We start from the raw sequence: 15,842 nt of genomic DNA on the forward strand, positions 1-15,842 counted from the left end.
TCAGTGGGACAAGCAGACGATATTTACACAGATCGTAAGCAAAAGGACGGTGGGCAAGATGGTGGCGGACGAGAAATTGTTTTTCTCGAAAGCCGTCCAACATTTGGCTAGATGTTTAGCTGCGATCAAACCTACACCATGGGAAAAGGTATGCGAATATCTATATCACATATTACCAATTAACGAACTGCTGATTGTGTTTATACGTGTATCAAAATTTGACATTTCATCAATGATGATTAGGTTATTTCTAAGGACCTGTCAGCTGATATCCTGACATGTCATCTTGTGATATAATAGGAAGGACTGCTTATTAACTTCCTTCTACGATAATTATATGTCAGTGGCTATTAATTAATATCACTTTAATCGAAAAGAAAAGGATTTGTCATGCTTCACAGATGTAATTGACTTACATGTAAAACTAGATTTACAACTGTGATTTTACGATTAAGAGAATAAATTATGAATGATAATAGATAAAATAAAAAAATGATAATGCTTTCGAAACAATGTTATTATTTTCGAAAAATCAATTATTATCTGGAGGATTTTAATTAATAGACAATTAATAGACAAGATAAAATCATGGAATTGTACAATAACAGAAAAAGGATAATGTTATCAAAGTTTAATTAAACGAGAAACATTTATATTTATCGTGCATGGGAGACTTCACTCTCATAGACTAATTAGACGAAGTGTAGAACATATTTTACTTAAAATGGCTAATAGATAGACTGCGGATTTTTATGCATTTATAACTTCTGAAAATTTTCAAAAAATGCTAAAATATAAAATTCTACAGAATTTAGTACGATGTTTATTCATTTCAGCTCCACAAAGGCTACTACTATTGAAAATAAAATTTTACTTGATTTCACTTTCTCAAAATTTGTCTACAAACATTGCAGATGTTTATACAATTTGCAAGCTACTAATAGCATTAAGATAATATATTCATGTAATTTATTAACTCCTACGATAAAATCAATTGCTAAATGACAAAGTTCATTAAATGAGATATTTAAAATATTTTCTCATAAACAAATTCTATTTTAGCTTGAACAAATTAAACTAAACTATCCAATTTTTGTGCAGGTAATGCAATTGTTTAAATTATGCCCACAAGAAACTGGTCAAGGTATATATCGGTTGGATCAAAGGGGTCAGGATGCAACTATCGCATTGGGAATATATTTTTTGGAATCTGGTCTACAACATCGGGACCGCATACTAACTTATCTCCTGCGGTTACTGCGTGGTCTTCCTAAAGCTGTTTGGTTGGATGAGATCAGATGTTCTTCTACTGAGCGTGTCCCTGTCGCTGAACGTTTTAGTTTTTGTTTGAATACATTGTTCAGCGATATCGCAGCTAGATGTGAACCAGCGCGTGAAGAGATCATAGCTACTCAAGTAGAAATATTAGCAGTTTTAACAAATTTAATAAGGGGATACAAAGATCAAAATGGGAGCCGAGGAATGCAAGCCAAATGTAAGTATACTTACAAAAGAAATAGATTTGTTTATCATATAGATTTATGATTTAGATACGTTTGAAAATATATTATTTTTTTTCCAGTGTCATTATGTAAAAGTATAGTCCCAGTATTAATTGGTTTGGCACGTTCAATGGGCCGCTTCGCCTGTACAGATCCGCCGCTCCTCTGTCGTATTTTTCCTCGACCAGAAGCACCTCTTACAGTATCAAGCTCAGAAACCCGTTTAACATCTGACAAGAAACAACACAGTTTCTCGAATTTTCGGCCAATTATTCCTCGATCCCTAAGTGGTAATCTAAATCCTCATCCAGCCATAGATAACACACCAAATCTATTAACCGGTGATCACGAATTACCCAATGCCAAACGACCTTCATTGCAATCATATTCGTCAGTACCCTACGATCCGGCCGTGTACTTCTTTAGTCGATATGGATCAAGTTTCAACCAGTTCCCCCAGATGCGATGTAACGAAAGTCCTGAGAGGAGAGCTGGGATGCAGTTCAGTGTGGTGCATCTTCAAAGTGTCTTAGCGTTAGCGAAGAAATTACTTACTAAAGAAATTCTAACGTTCCTGGATGAAGAAGCTCAACAAGTTAGGGTCACTTCTTGTATTGAAACTAGACTGCGGTTTTGTATGTAAAATTTATACGTTTTTGGTCATTTTTTTACTAATATATTTATGTCCCCTTCAGATATATAATTCTGGCCAGTTGCAAATCTTTCCCTATCGCACGTTCAACGAAACGATGAACCTCGTGATGGTTGCACTTTTACGAGAATTGTTGCAAAATCAACGTGATTTGCCTACCCCTTTCACAAGGGATGTGCAGGAGTTTGTGAAAGGTCTTTTCTTATCGGGCCAGACAGAATTGCAATCACGTCAACATGACGCGAGTGAGAGGGAAGACATGGACACTAATTTTCGAACTGTAAATAGATTTAAAGTGAACGTGATGGCTAATTCCGCGTGCGTCGATCTCCTAGTGTGGGCAATCGGCGACGAAACTGGTAAGCGGTAACAAAATTCCAAAATCGAGACTTGTATATACGCAAAAGCCTAATTCATTTTAGTAGTTTTGTGTAGCATAGTAAGACAGTTTCATTGAAATTTGTATATGTTACTGGGAAGTATAGGACTGTTACGTTATTTTTACAGTGAGAGACCAGTATGATTTGTCTGCGCTATTCGCAGATATCAGTTCAATGCTGATCGGCGAGGGTATTAGAATTTAGCTTGTGTTGTATTTCGATTGACTACCCTGTGTCTGAAATAACTTTCAATAGTTTTAACTAACGAATATACCCATTGGCTTAACTTTCATTTCATTGGCTGCAAGTTTCTTAATTTCACCTTAACCATTCTCTCGATTCGTTAATATAGAAACAAATAATAAAATGTCATTTAATTTTTGTGCATATCATCCCTCCGAAACACTTCGAATTAACAGTTATCCGATTTACGTAGTACTGCGTGCGTATTGTAGATTTTCAAATACAGTCTGTGCTAATGCCACTGTTTACAGGTGCTGATAGTTTATGTGGTCGCCTAGTTGAAAAGATTAACTCGAATCATGGACCGAAACTGGTGCTAGCGCATATGCCTTTATTAATGGTATGCCTCGAAGGATTGGGAAAGTTGGCGCAGAAGTTTCCCAATATAGCGAGTACTTCTATTTATTACCTTCGGGATTTTTTGGTTGTGCCATCACCAATTCTTCTCAAACTCCATCGACAGCATAATGGGAAAGGTAGCTCAAATTACACTTATTGCGAAATATTAGGTTGTCGCATATGAAGTGTCTGATTCAACAATCTGACACTATTTCCTGTACAATACCAACAAATATTAATATTGTTATTGAAGGAAAAGATATGCACGATTCGAAGCAGACAACGTCATCTATACAAACGGCTTTTGAGAAGTTACGTGACGCAGCTATTGGTAATCTCTGCATTGCTTTGGAGGCTGCACACTCTGTAAATCCAGATTGTGTGCCGGCATTAGTTGCCAGTGTCTCAAATAGATTATTCGCTGCTGACAAATGTGATGGGTACAATATTTTATACCGCTTAACTTATGAGTTTTAACACGTTGCCTGCCGACCCAGCAACCAATACAAATTTTTGACAATCGAAATCATTTATTTAACCAAACGAAGATTGAATAGTTTTGCATTGCAGCAGCCAACGTGTTAATTAATTCCGCTAAAGGTTTGTGTATTAGGTTTTATGATTTCTGATTTATTTTCAATATTTTTAGCGATTCTGATGAGCGATCGAATAGCGAGTTAATTTCCAAAAACATAGTAATCATGTTGGGACACGTTGCCGTTGCGTTGAAAGACACCCCAAAGACTATGCGCACGATATTTCCATTTTTTCAGCAATTATTTTGCCGTACACCGAGCGATCTTGATTTTCTAATCGTCGATCAGTTAGGATGCATGATAATCGCAAAATGCGAGTCAAAGGTTGAGTTCCGATAATAATAACAAAAGACGACTGCACAATTGATGCTATGCTCCTATATGATCACTGTACAACAAGCGAATGCATTCCTTTTGTTTTTTTTGCAGATTTACGAAGGGATAATGCAAATGTTCTCTATGTCACTAGGCTCGAGTACCGCTACGTACGCCGCAAACGACGATCGAAAACAGTATTGTCACGTAGCTAAAGCGGTCACGAACGCCCTCGCGAATATAGCAGCTAATTTGCAAGGTGAAACAGACCTGGACGACTTGTTGCTCCATTTGCTTGAGCTTTTCGTTCAGCTTGGACTAGAGGGTAAACGTGCCAGTGACAAAGTGTCGAGCAATGTTACTGCAACGGTAATTGAATTTACCAATTACAATCATGAATGCGGACTCTTACAGCTCAGTTTTAATCCGTACGTTTCCCCATCAGAAAGCAGCAAGTAGCGCAGGAAATTTGGGTGTACTCATCCCAGTGATTGCCATATTGGTACGTCGATTACCGCCGATCAGACATCCGCAGAAGAGGCTTCTGAAGCTCTTCAAAGATTTCTGGCTTTATTGCGTTGTAATGGGATTTGCTGGTGACCAAGCATCGAGATTATGGCCTGCAGAGTGGTATGAAGGGGTCAAGGAAATTGCTGTGAAATCACCTTACCTCATCTCGCAGACGAGCGCTCGCCTCGAGATGAGAGAACTGCAATACACTTCAGCTGTGCGCAACGACAGCGTCTCGTTGAATGAATTGCAAGAATTGAGAAGTCAAATATTAAAGTTGACTAATAGGTGGGCCTATCATTCTCGGTTAGTAGGTGAATTATAATTAGGCAGCGGGTTTGATGCATTTATGATAAAAAATGGGCGTACGCGATTTAACCCCTTGCATTGTAACATCGAATCAAACTCGTGATGAAGATTTCGAGCAGAGCCTGCTAAATATGTTTGTTAGTAATTTCCTATTCTACTTTCTCGTTGTCGTAACCGTAAAACAACTCGTAATGCAAGCGGTTAGAGCAGTAGACCGATTAAAAGAATTAAAGAGCTTCAATTTATTAGTTTTAGCTTATTGAAATCATTAAAGCAAGCGAGACATGTCTGTTCGGCTTTTGTTCATCACAATCAGTGCAAACAATTTTTATTTTGCATGAGGATCCGTTGTCTAGTTATAGTCTTTTGTGTTATATTGGTGGATTGTAGAATGAGAATGATTCTTGCAGAACCAACGACATATCCCAGTATGTAACGAAATTACAATTTGCTCAGTGCACGTACCTATTATCCGTTTATTGGCTGGAGACATTAAGGGTGGCAAACAGTCCCGAGCCGAGTTTGCAGCCAATCATGGAATACTTGTGCGATACCGATTTACAGAAAGAAAAGAGTGGTATGTGGCAGTGCATATGCTGCGTTGCTGATTCCGTATTTTCGAAATTCAAAGATGTAATGCAGCGTAAGCCGAAAGATGAAAGACGGGAGAAGGAACTCGAAACTCATGCTCAATTTCTTCTGGTGCATTTTAATCATGTACATAAACAGATTAGGCGAATAGCTGACAAATATCTCAGCGCTTTGGTAGATGCGTTCCCGCATCTTCTGTGGAACTGCAAGGTGCTTTGGAGTATGTTAGATATATTACAGGTGTGTATCTCATTGTAATTGTAAAAATGATTACGGGAATGAAAATAACATTCTATTTGGTTTCTATTTCTTGCAATCGATGCAGACAATTTTTATTTTGCATGAAGATTCGCAGTCTAGTTATTACTATTTTTTCCAGATTTTATCATTTTCCTTACAAATTGACCCCAACGAAGAAACACCAATTTTGAGGATACCTGGTACACCGTACAGTATACAACTTATGGACACGCTCGAAGCGAGAGAGGTATATACGCATTATTGCCATACATACAAGTCAATCAGGGATTAATGCTAATTTTTGTAACGTAGATTATTGTGAAAGATTTTACCGCAAGATGTAAAGGCATAGTGCAAGAAGCTATGAAATGGGCACCTCAGGCCACCAGGTCGCATTTACAAGAATACGTTAACCAAATACCATCCTCCGGACTGAAGCACCATTCTGGCCTATGCTTGTCCACAGATTCGGTCCTTGAATTTGTGGATCTCGCTGTACCGCAATCGGCTATGCCAAATGTAACATTGTTTCCTGCAGTATCAAACTTTTTCAAACGTTTCGATATTAAAAAACTTTTTTGTTGCATAGACTAATTCGTTAGACAAACGGCCACGTGGCACGAAAGGAGCCAGCACGTGGCTCTTGTCAATGATGTCCACACGGTCACGATACGCTGGCGAAATAGCGGGAATGCTTTCTTTAGCGGAAACGGAATTTTCTACTGGAGAGATACCTCTAGAAGAGAGTAGAAACAAAGTAATCGATCTGTTGATCGATGCTGTTTGGATGGCCTGTCGTTCTCGTAACGACGTCAAGCATCGTAGTGCACTTTGGCGTGCTACTGCACTATTAATCTCTATGCCAGGTAATCTACAATAAATCCCTGCGGACAGAGATTGGCATTATTCACGAATAATAAATAAATGGGTTTATTCGTCATTCGAAATAACTTTTGCCCAACTCTGTCTGTGGATTAGTGTTCCTCTTTTAACTGACGTAGGAAATCGATTTGTATTTTCAGGAATACACAGACGTTTATTGCATACAGTAGCTTCTTCGCAGATAGAATTATTTACCCCAACAGCCATGACGACAGCTGTCGAATGTTGGCAGTGGATACTCACTATCCGTCCGGATTTGAAGCTGCGCTTCTTGCAAGAAATGCTTGTCGCATGGCAATACACCGTGGACAAGAGAATGGGCCTATTCGCACCAGACGAAGAAGAGGTCAGTCCATTGGCAATGTACGAAGGCTGCAAAGTAGGGCCGAATCCTCCTCAAATAAAGCCTCACGAGATTTGGGTTACCTTCGTTGTGGAACTAATCGAGACTGCTAAGTATTGTTGTCAAGAAACGGTTGACATGATTGTTACTCTGCTACACCGGTCGCTGCCAATGACCGTGGGCGCTTATGGCGAAGAACCTGGAATGAGTCGTCACGTTGCTGCAGTTGGCGTGCGCTTTAAGTTGCTCTCTTGCGGACTGCTTCTCCTCCAAGGAGATATTTTACAAAGGTATCATGAAGGATGTAGTACCGTGTGATGAATGAACAGAAGGATAACGAGTTTCGTTCGCAGGACTTTAAGCAAAAATGTATTACGCGAACGCGTTTATTGTAATTGTTTGGACTATTTCTGTCGAGAGCGTCAAGTGCCTACTCAAGAACTCGAACAGCTTAGAGAAGACTTGGTCACGCTTATACGTTTTTGGCAGGTAATTCAATAATTATTAAAAATCTTACGTTAGATTCACGAACTCACATCTCTTAAAGGAACTCTTCCTTAATGAAATATAGTGAATCTAATTACCAGGGGATTGCAGTAAGGTTCCTTGAATTGGTTTATTCTAAAATGCTGATTCTAATATTGTCTTTTTGCCTTCGACTGTATTTTTAGGATCACTTATTACAACTCAATTTATTTTCTGCAGGTTATGCACAGTGATAAAAAGTATTTGGTAATGACTGGAAACGAAGGCGAATTCGAGATGTTAACGCCTCAGTATACAAGTAGCGGCTTCGTGCATAGTGAGACAATGGCCTCTTTGAGTACAGGTTTAGGTGCAACGAATACCGATTACTCGAAAACGTCGTCAAGTGTGTGGATTAGTACAGTCCCTATGTCAACCAGTACTAATACTCTTGGAAAACGTAGTAACCGCAGTAAGCGTGTCATGAATGCCAATGTTTTCGTGAAGGACTACATTAAGAAAAGGAACTTGATCCTGGAATTGCTAGCAGTTGAAATAGAAATGTTACTGGTAAATTTCGTTTTACACAATCTACTGGTGGTTATTTAATAATTTTTAAAGATCGAACACAGCGATTTCCAAACTGGGAACTAAGATAACATTAAATTTTAAAGGAGGGGTATTTTAAGAATGACTTTTTTAAAGGGAGATGTAACATAAAGTTTGGAAACCACTGACGTAACAAGCTATCCCCAATATCTAATAATTTCTTTTAGGACTATTATTTAAAATCTTGAAAATTTTATCAATGGACCTTCAGTGATTAAAATATTAAATTTCTTTTTATATGTATGTACATATATATTAATATGCAGGTTTGGAGAAATCCTGGTGGAAGACAGGAGCTTACGTTACCAGGTGAATCAAGTATTGCAGAATGGCGTGCTAAGGGAATGAACGATAAATGGCGTGAATACACGCGTCTTGCGTGGGAGATCAGTCCTGTTCTTGTAGTATTTTTACCGGTCCGATTGAAATACTCGGAGATCATTATCAAAGAAGTGTGCGGATTGGTTCGTTCGAAGCCAGTGCCAGTCATGCATGTCCCAGAAGCTTTGCAGTATCTCGTGACCACGGATACATTACTCAACGACGTACCTGAAGTGAGACGTCATTCAAATTTGATAAATTTTCTTATTCTTTAAATTGTTCAAAGTTATTAGAAATACACGATCATATTTCAGTTGGTATATATGCTGACATGGGAAAGAGTATCACCCATTCAAGCACTGGCATACTTCTCTCGTCAATTCCCTCATCATCCGATTTCGGCACAGTATGCGGTAGAGGTGCTAAGCAGTTATCCAGCTGATGCTGTACTTTTCTATATACCTCAACTTGTGCAAGCGGTGCGCCACGATTCCATGGGTTACGTGATAGAGTTCATTAAAAAGATTTCGAAACGTTCACAGGTCAGTGATCAAACATTGTATTTACACTAATTTGATGTTTGATTTGAACTATTGCTTTTATTAATCTTGTGTAGGTGGTGGCGCACCAGTTAATTTGGAATATGCATACAAATATGTATATGGACGAGGATAAACAGATTAAAGATCCAGTTCTCTTTGACGTGCTAGATTCTCTAGTGAAGAGTATTTTGGGCTCGCTGTCTGGACAAGCAAAACAGTTTTATGAAAGAGAATTCGACTTCTTCGAGAAGATTACGAATATCTCCGGTGATATAAGGCCGTACCCCAAGGGTCCTGAACGAAAGGCGGCCTGCTTAACAGCTCTGTCCAAGATCAAAGTCCAACCTGGTTGCTATTTACCTTCTAATCCTGAAGCCATGGTTCTTGACATTGATTATCAAAGTGGAACTCCTATGCAGAGGTGAGTAAAGGTAGACCTGACATTTTCGGGTTCTGGCACTTCTTTAATTGTAACCATTCTCTAATGTTATTATTGCAACCCGTAGCGCCGCAAAAGCACCATTCTTGGCACGTTTCAAAGTACAAAAATATGGAATTAACGAATTAGAAAACATAGCGTTAGCAGTGTCAAACGGGAAAGCAGACATGAAGAAAGAACCAGAGAAGGAGGCATGGCAAGCAGCCATCTTCAAAGTTGGCGACGATGTTAGACAGGACATGTTAGCTCTGCAAGTGATCAGTATTTTCAAGAATATATTCCAGAAAGTTGGACTGAATCTATTTTTGTTCCCGTATAGAGTAGTGGCCACAGCACCCGGGGTAATTTCATATCTCCAAATGTCATTCTACATCGTCGCTCAACAGTATCCTAATCAAAAACATTGTCTCATGTTTCAGTGCGGCGTCATAGAATGTGTACCGAATGCGACATCGCGCGATCAATTAGGTCGTACTACGGACATCGATATGTACCAATATTTTATTAAACGTTACGGGGACGAAACAACAAAGGAATTTCAGAACGTGCGTCGCAACTTCGTGAAGTCGATGGCTGCTTACAGCGTTATCACGTACCTCTTGCAAATCAAGGACCGGCATAATGGTAACATTATGCTGGATACAGAAGGGCATATTATACATATCGATTTTGGGTTTATGTTCGAAAGTTCACCCGGTGGTAATCTGGGCTTCGAGCCCGATATTAAGTTAACTGACGAAATGGTGCTCGTTATGGGAGGAAAAATGGAGGCCGCGCCCTTCCGGTGGTTTATGGAGCTCTGCGTGCAGGCCTTTCTAGCAGTGAGGTAATCATTTTCATAATATATCAATGAACACGCAATTATTTGGCAAGAGGTCATTACCTTATCCGACTGTACGCTTTTGTAATTTTATCTGAATTTTTAAACAGTATGATATATGTATAATGTTGTTTGTTCTTTGCAGACCCTACCAAGAGGCAATAATTTCTTTAGTTTCTCTTATGCTTGACACGGGCCTGCCCTGTTTCCGTGGACAAACGATAAAGTTATTGCGTAGCAGATTCGTGCCGACGGCCATTGATCGCGAAGCTGCGGCCTTTATGCTCAATGTAATACGTAGCAGCTACCTCAATTTCCGTACGAAAACTTACGACATGATACAGTATTATCAGAATCAAATTCCTTATTAAATTATATGTTATTCGAGAGGCTTCCGTTGTGTCGATTGTTCGTTCGCAACGGAGAAATTCATTGTTTCTGCGAAAGAATTGTTGAACGAGTACGCCATGTATTATATTGTTAGATAATAGCAGTATCTAATCTGCTATTTGTACAAACCTCTCAGTGTCAATGTTACTACCTAAACTCACAGAAATTTTATGGAAGCATTGTGCTCTGTATGTATGTAATAATGTATTATAAACCCAAGAATTATTGTATACGCCTGCCGGTCGCAGGAGATGTGTATATGAAAAACATTCCTCTGTTTATTATTTATGCACTGTTATCGATTAAACATTAAACGGGAGAATTACTTTAAAAAAGAATGTCTGCTTTATTTACAACAGTGTGATACCTTCATATACACGATTATTATTTAATAATTGTTTATTACATACTGCTATACCACAACTATCATTCAATGAATACTTTGCCGTATTCGCTCATTCTTAATGGATCTTAATGGCTTTACCTGGTGTAATTGCTTTAGGTTCAGTGACAGGTTCCTTCCTAAAATCAGTTTAGGTATTATTAATTAACGAAGTGCTATAGATTATTTTAAATACGTACTAAATTATTTAAATTCGAGCTGCTGTCCACATATTACAACCGAGACTAGAAAGTATTGTTTAGATTATACAGATATGAATATAATTACCCTGTATCTAATTGTTTTTGCCCAGTCAGCTCAATGGGTGGTTTAACAAGCCTTCTGGCATCACGTGAGAAATAATATACTTTGGAAGTCTTATGGTATGGCCCTCCAGGTATGTCGGGTTGAGGTTGTGTGCGTGCAGCAAGACAATCTGCGAACCTTATTCCATCTACAACAGGTTTCTGAAATACGAATGCTTTCACAAGTTAGTTGTTCTCATTTCTTTGCTAATATTGATTCGATTACGAAAAATGTAAAAATTTTAGCAGGTGATTTATATTTGTATATATCGGTGTTCATATACGTTCATATATATTCATATATGTTGGTGATTCATATTTGTATAGTATTAATTTTAAGGTAAAAAAGAAAGTAAACATATTCGTTTGGCTTTTCTTAAGTTTTGTTTTATTATTGCTGCAAAAATACAAAAATAGTATAAGCTACGAAAAAATATTCTGGAAGTAATCAACAAAGAAAGAACTTGGAAGTGTAATTAATCAACCCGATACGTATATGTCAAATTAAATTCAAAAGAAATAGCTTATATAATATTTATATATTGTTTTACATAAAAAATGTTGAGATTGATTTGAAAGTACACATAACCTATAATATTATAAGATTTAATCTGACATCAATGAAACCTATTGAATTTCGTTAAACGGTTCTTACAAATGACATTTGACAAAATAAACATCTAAGAAGTGTTGTCAATATAACAATGTACCAAAAAAAAACCAAAGGTTACGTAATTTCTAGAAAAATGAGCAACGTATAGAATATTGGTTACAGATTGAACATGAAAGGAATAATGGACTTACACCTCGCATAACATTTCGAAATACTTTCACTATAGGCGTTACAGATCGATGTTCAATAACTCGCGGCATTTCTTTAATTATTCAATTAATTGTTTAACAGTAAACAGATTCCCTTCTAAACATAGGCACTCAAGTTTAAGGACCGAAATCGAACACTGTCAATGTTATTAAATCGCAGCTGCGATATTCGATAACTGAATGATCGATAGTCGATTGCAGTTCGATATTAAAACAAGTGTTCATCGAAACTTAATTGATCAGTGTGCATTCGAAGTTTTTAATAAAATGTAATAGTGTACAATTAATTTGCGAGGTACGCTTTCAAGAAAGTTTATATCCTTGAGGAGGAAATTAATTTACAAGGTATTTGATCAAATTATGAATCCTTCCTATATTATATGATTAAGATATACCGTACAATAAATAAAATCAATTTTTAATTAAACTTTATAGTTTGTCTCTTCGAAATCTTTTCGATTTGAATAATGCGCTTCGGAAATAAAACGGTAAATTATGGAATGTTTAAATACGGAGGTCTTGGCAAGTTGGAAAGAAGAATTTAAATGTCTGTATGTAACCTATTGTTTTGAATGATCGCATGTGAGATGTATCTCGGATATCAATAATAGTGCTTACTGTATGCTATAATTATTTCACTGTATATACGTTGCAGTAATAACGCATCTAATTTAAATAGCCTAGTAGTTCATTGAAAAAAATAGAACTAGGTTGGTTAAATATTAAACGTTGTCCCTGAATGGAAATAAAGGAACATGATGCATATCTTTGAAGACCGCTCGATTTGTAACAGCGTAGAAATTATGGATCATGCGAGACTTTATACATATGCATAATCGAGTCTGTCTATTTAATCATTTCCGTTTATAACGTTATTGGAAACAAAAATGGACTGTCATACGAATGATTCGTATTATTTTCGATAATTGTATTATTTAACAAATGTATGAATATTTAATTAGACCAAACAAAATATATAAAATAATTAAGTAATAATAATTTAAAATAATACTACATTTACAAAAACACTGGAATCCAATTAACAACGATTTAAGTCCAAAATAATGGAAAACTAATTTTTTTATATAATTAAACAAATAAATAAATAAATAAATAAATAAATAAATATATATATACTTGAAATTTTTGCGGGTTCATTTTCATTTTAAATTAATTTTCCCGGACTAAGACAAAGAGACTAAACCAGAGCTGTTCAGCGTCTGCCCGTACGGGCAGCGATTTTCGGGAAGCCACGCCCCTGCGGGGAAGACTGCATATGTTTGTCACACGCATTGTCACAGCTACGTGGCAAGCTACGGTTGTGCCTACCCCCACTCCGCTAAGTCACTTGCCCGTAGCTGTGCCCGCCCTTTCGTCAGATCAAGACTTGTTCCCCCACTCTAACTTCCCCTTCTACCGCGCTATTCCCCACGCATCCACGGTACTGGCAGAGAGGGGGTAACGTTTTCCCCTCAATTCCCCCCGTAGCTTTCCCGCTAATAGGCATGTTGAGTAGCTCTGAGCTAAACGGTTCAATTAAAAGGTCTAATGATCGTGTAACGCCATCCATTCATGCTTTTTTCCTCGTATTGCATCAAGCTAATTAAATTCAATTTGTACGGATGCGGGCCGCTATCTCGCGAAATTGCTATTAAAACTCGGAAAGGAAATAGAATAGGGAAACTCGTTGCGATGATTTAGCGGATCAACTACTTCGCGGAGCCAATCGATTTTCCAGGGACGTACACCGCATGAATTACCAGCGATATCTTTTCCTCGATCTGGTGATCCTTATCACTTTTACTAAACGCCATGAGCCGATTCAGCGGCAAACAATACATAGCGTGTTACGTGGCGAATTAAAATGGACATGTACCCATTCAAGATAAGTGTCCCATGGTTCCGGCGACGGCCGACGCGATCAATCATTTACACAAAAGTTCCGCGTGCGTGCACAATTAGTCACACGAATTTCACTTGCGTCTGATTCCAGGTAATCATTTTTTGGGAACGTGCAAGCAAGCACGCAACGCATCCTTCGACCGCTATCTTTTAACCACCCAGTACCTCTCAGTGTTCCTAGAGGTATTTCGTGTCGATATATTAGTACCTGCGATGATATCACTTTTAATCGCCTACAGCCAGTCGCATAAAACTGCTGACGAACAAACAAAATTTTATAGATTAACAAGAGAGTCGTCAGCTTCAATTTCATCACCCACTGCAATTATTATGCTGCTTCATGCAGAATTTTGTTCGTTAATTGCAGCATCCAAGGACCAAATAAAAATGTCTTTCGCTTTTAATAATTTTAATAATTTTAATTGTCCACTGTCAATTTCATATTCTCATTTCTATCATAAATGCATAAAATCCACAGTCTACTTATAAATCATAAAGCTATTGATAGCGAGTCGATGAATATTGTCCATTAGGGGAGAACGGATTCCCCGAGCAAAGAATCTTTTCCGTGTTTACGGTAGTCCTATTATCAGTCGATCAATGAAGAAGTTCAAAACGCTCGATTGCTTGTTGATTGGGGATTCATTGATACTTGCTGTACGGGAATAACCTTACGATCGATCGGTGATGATCGTTACTGACGCAGACGAATGACGATACCAAAACGGGACAGAGCAAAATTTCGACGGGGATTTCGAAATCCCCGAAGGCGGACATTTTGGATGATCATCGAATATTAATGAGCAGAGTAAAATTGCTTTGCAGCTATTGCGAAAGATAGGAGCCAGACACACATTTCTGTGAGAAAATGATAGGAGCAATTCAATAGTATAACAAAGTAATAGAACATTTTTTAATGTTTGAGAACAATTGAACCCCCCCTTAAAAAACAAACATATTCGTTGTGACATTAATATTTTCCCTACATATGAAATGCTAACGGTAATATTTCCAATATTAAAAATATGAATAATTACAATTTTTGCTGGAGGCTTGTTTCAAGCCTGGGCACATTTTATTTATTACGGAAGTCTTATTACGCAGATCTTATCAAAGGTGCGGAACTACCCGCAGGTCTTATCAAGAATTATGTCAACGCATAGCGGGATTTCATTGATACTGGTTGGAGTCCTTGTAAGCTGCATTTGTTTGACGCGAATAGGAAAGGATTGTACTCATGGTAGATCGGATTTTCCCGTGGCGGATATGTTTTGGTTTACATTGAATCATGTTGGTGCCAAAAATGTAAACAAAATTGTAATTTATTGAGAAACAGGAAAGTTCTAAAGAAAAGTTGCGAATTTTATAACATACCGCGCACAGTTCACTGCAAATCTAATTTATCCACGTCATTCAGTCAAACGTTAAATACTTTCATACTTTATCGCTTTGTATTGAGCACCGAATAATTTTTGACAATAAATTCGATGCTTGAATTATTATCTAACAAGCGATATTTTTGATACTACGAACTACTGAAATGCGAAATCTCCTTGCAAACAAACGTCTTAAAAATCGTATAACTCTGCAGTCACCATAGGTGTATAGATGTCTTTTACGGCGCAGCGGTGTTTGTACAGTGATAAGTCACGTTCTTGTATGTCACCTGTATGCTTAGCGATAGTAACACGTTTGTACAACGTTTTCTATTAATTCGCGACACTCGCGAATGGGTTTTCCGCTCGATTGAATATTTGGAATCATGAGTGCGCACTTCGATTCAACACACATACCCAGAGCTTGATTCCGAAGAATAGGGTGTTGTCTGTTCCGACAGTTGACGCATCTAGAACCCCTGCAGTTGGACTAAGCTGGTTGGGTTTTCCCGTAGGGCTTACTTTGTACATGACTTCAAACTATCAATGAATTATGGCAATGGTCTACTTTTTGCAGTGGCGATGTGATAAGTAGTAGACTGCGGATCGTTATCGTTCATTTTTCTA

The 15,842-nt window shown here is 37.8% G+C and overlaps 2 protein-coding genes across 3 annotated transcripts; one reads left to right on the forward strand and one right to left on the reverse strand.

Annotated features, from left to right (window-relative positions):
* Positions 1 to 4: 4 nt before the first annotated feature.
* Positions 5 to 10,599, forward strand: Pi4kiiialpha (phosphatidylinositol 4-kinase III alpha). Of its 2 annotated transcripts, XM_076787825.1 has the most exons (23): positions 5 to 148; positions 1,102 to 1,495; positions 1,583 to 2,097; positions 2,198 to 2,513; positions 2,662 to 2,724; positions 3,029 to 3,253; positions 3,370 to 3,556; positions 3,766 to 3,976; positions 4,082 to 4,336; positions 4,413 to 4,765; positions 5,197 to 5,617; positions 5,757 to 5,864; positions 5,930 to 6,136; positions 6,207 to 6,483; positions 6,640 to 7,132; positions 7,196 to 7,331; positions 7,548 to 7,877; positions 8,183 to 8,470; positions 8,552 to 8,779; positions 8,854 to 9,200; positions 9,286 to 9,559; positions 9,638 to 10,044; positions 10,184 to 10,599. In XM_076787825.1, exons 1-23 carry the CDS (start codon positions 59 to 61, stop codon positions 10,407 to 10,409), a joined length of 6,351 nt encoding a protein of 2,116 aa, XP_076643940.1. In that variant the 5' UTR covers positions 5 to 58; the 3' UTR covers positions 10,410 to 10,599. The 2 variants fall into 2 exon arrangements, with proteins under 2 accessions (XP_076643940.1, XP_076643941.1); XM_076787826.1 differs by lacking the exon at positions 2,662 to 2,724.
* Positions 10,600 to 10,750: 151 nt separating this feature from the next.
* Positions 10,751 to 12,094, reverse strand: LOC143354085 (NADH dehydrogenase [ubiquinone] 1 alpha subcomplex subunit 7). The gene is made up of 3 exons (XM_076787827.1): positions 11,920 to 12,094; positions 11,099 to 11,277; positions 10,751 to 10,950 (listed from the first exon to the last, which is right to left on the reverse strand). Exons 1-3 carry the CDS (start codon positions 11,986 to 11,988, stop codon positions 10,890 to 10,892), a joined length of 309 nt encoding a protein of 102 aa, XP_076643942.1. The 5' UTR covers positions 11,989 to 12,094; the 3' UTR covers positions 10,751 to 10,889.
* Between the last annotated feature and the right edge of the window lie 3,748 nt (positions 12,095 to 15,842).

The sequence above is a fragment of the Halictus rubicundus genome, chromosome 5 (assembly GCF_050948215.1).
Source record: "Halictus rubicundus isolate RS-2024b chromosome 5, iyHalRubi1_principal, whole genome shotgun sequence".
Taxonomy (NCBI): domain Eukaryota; kingdom Metazoa; phylum Arthropoda; class Insecta; order Hymenoptera; family Halictidae; genus Halictus; species Halictus rubicundus.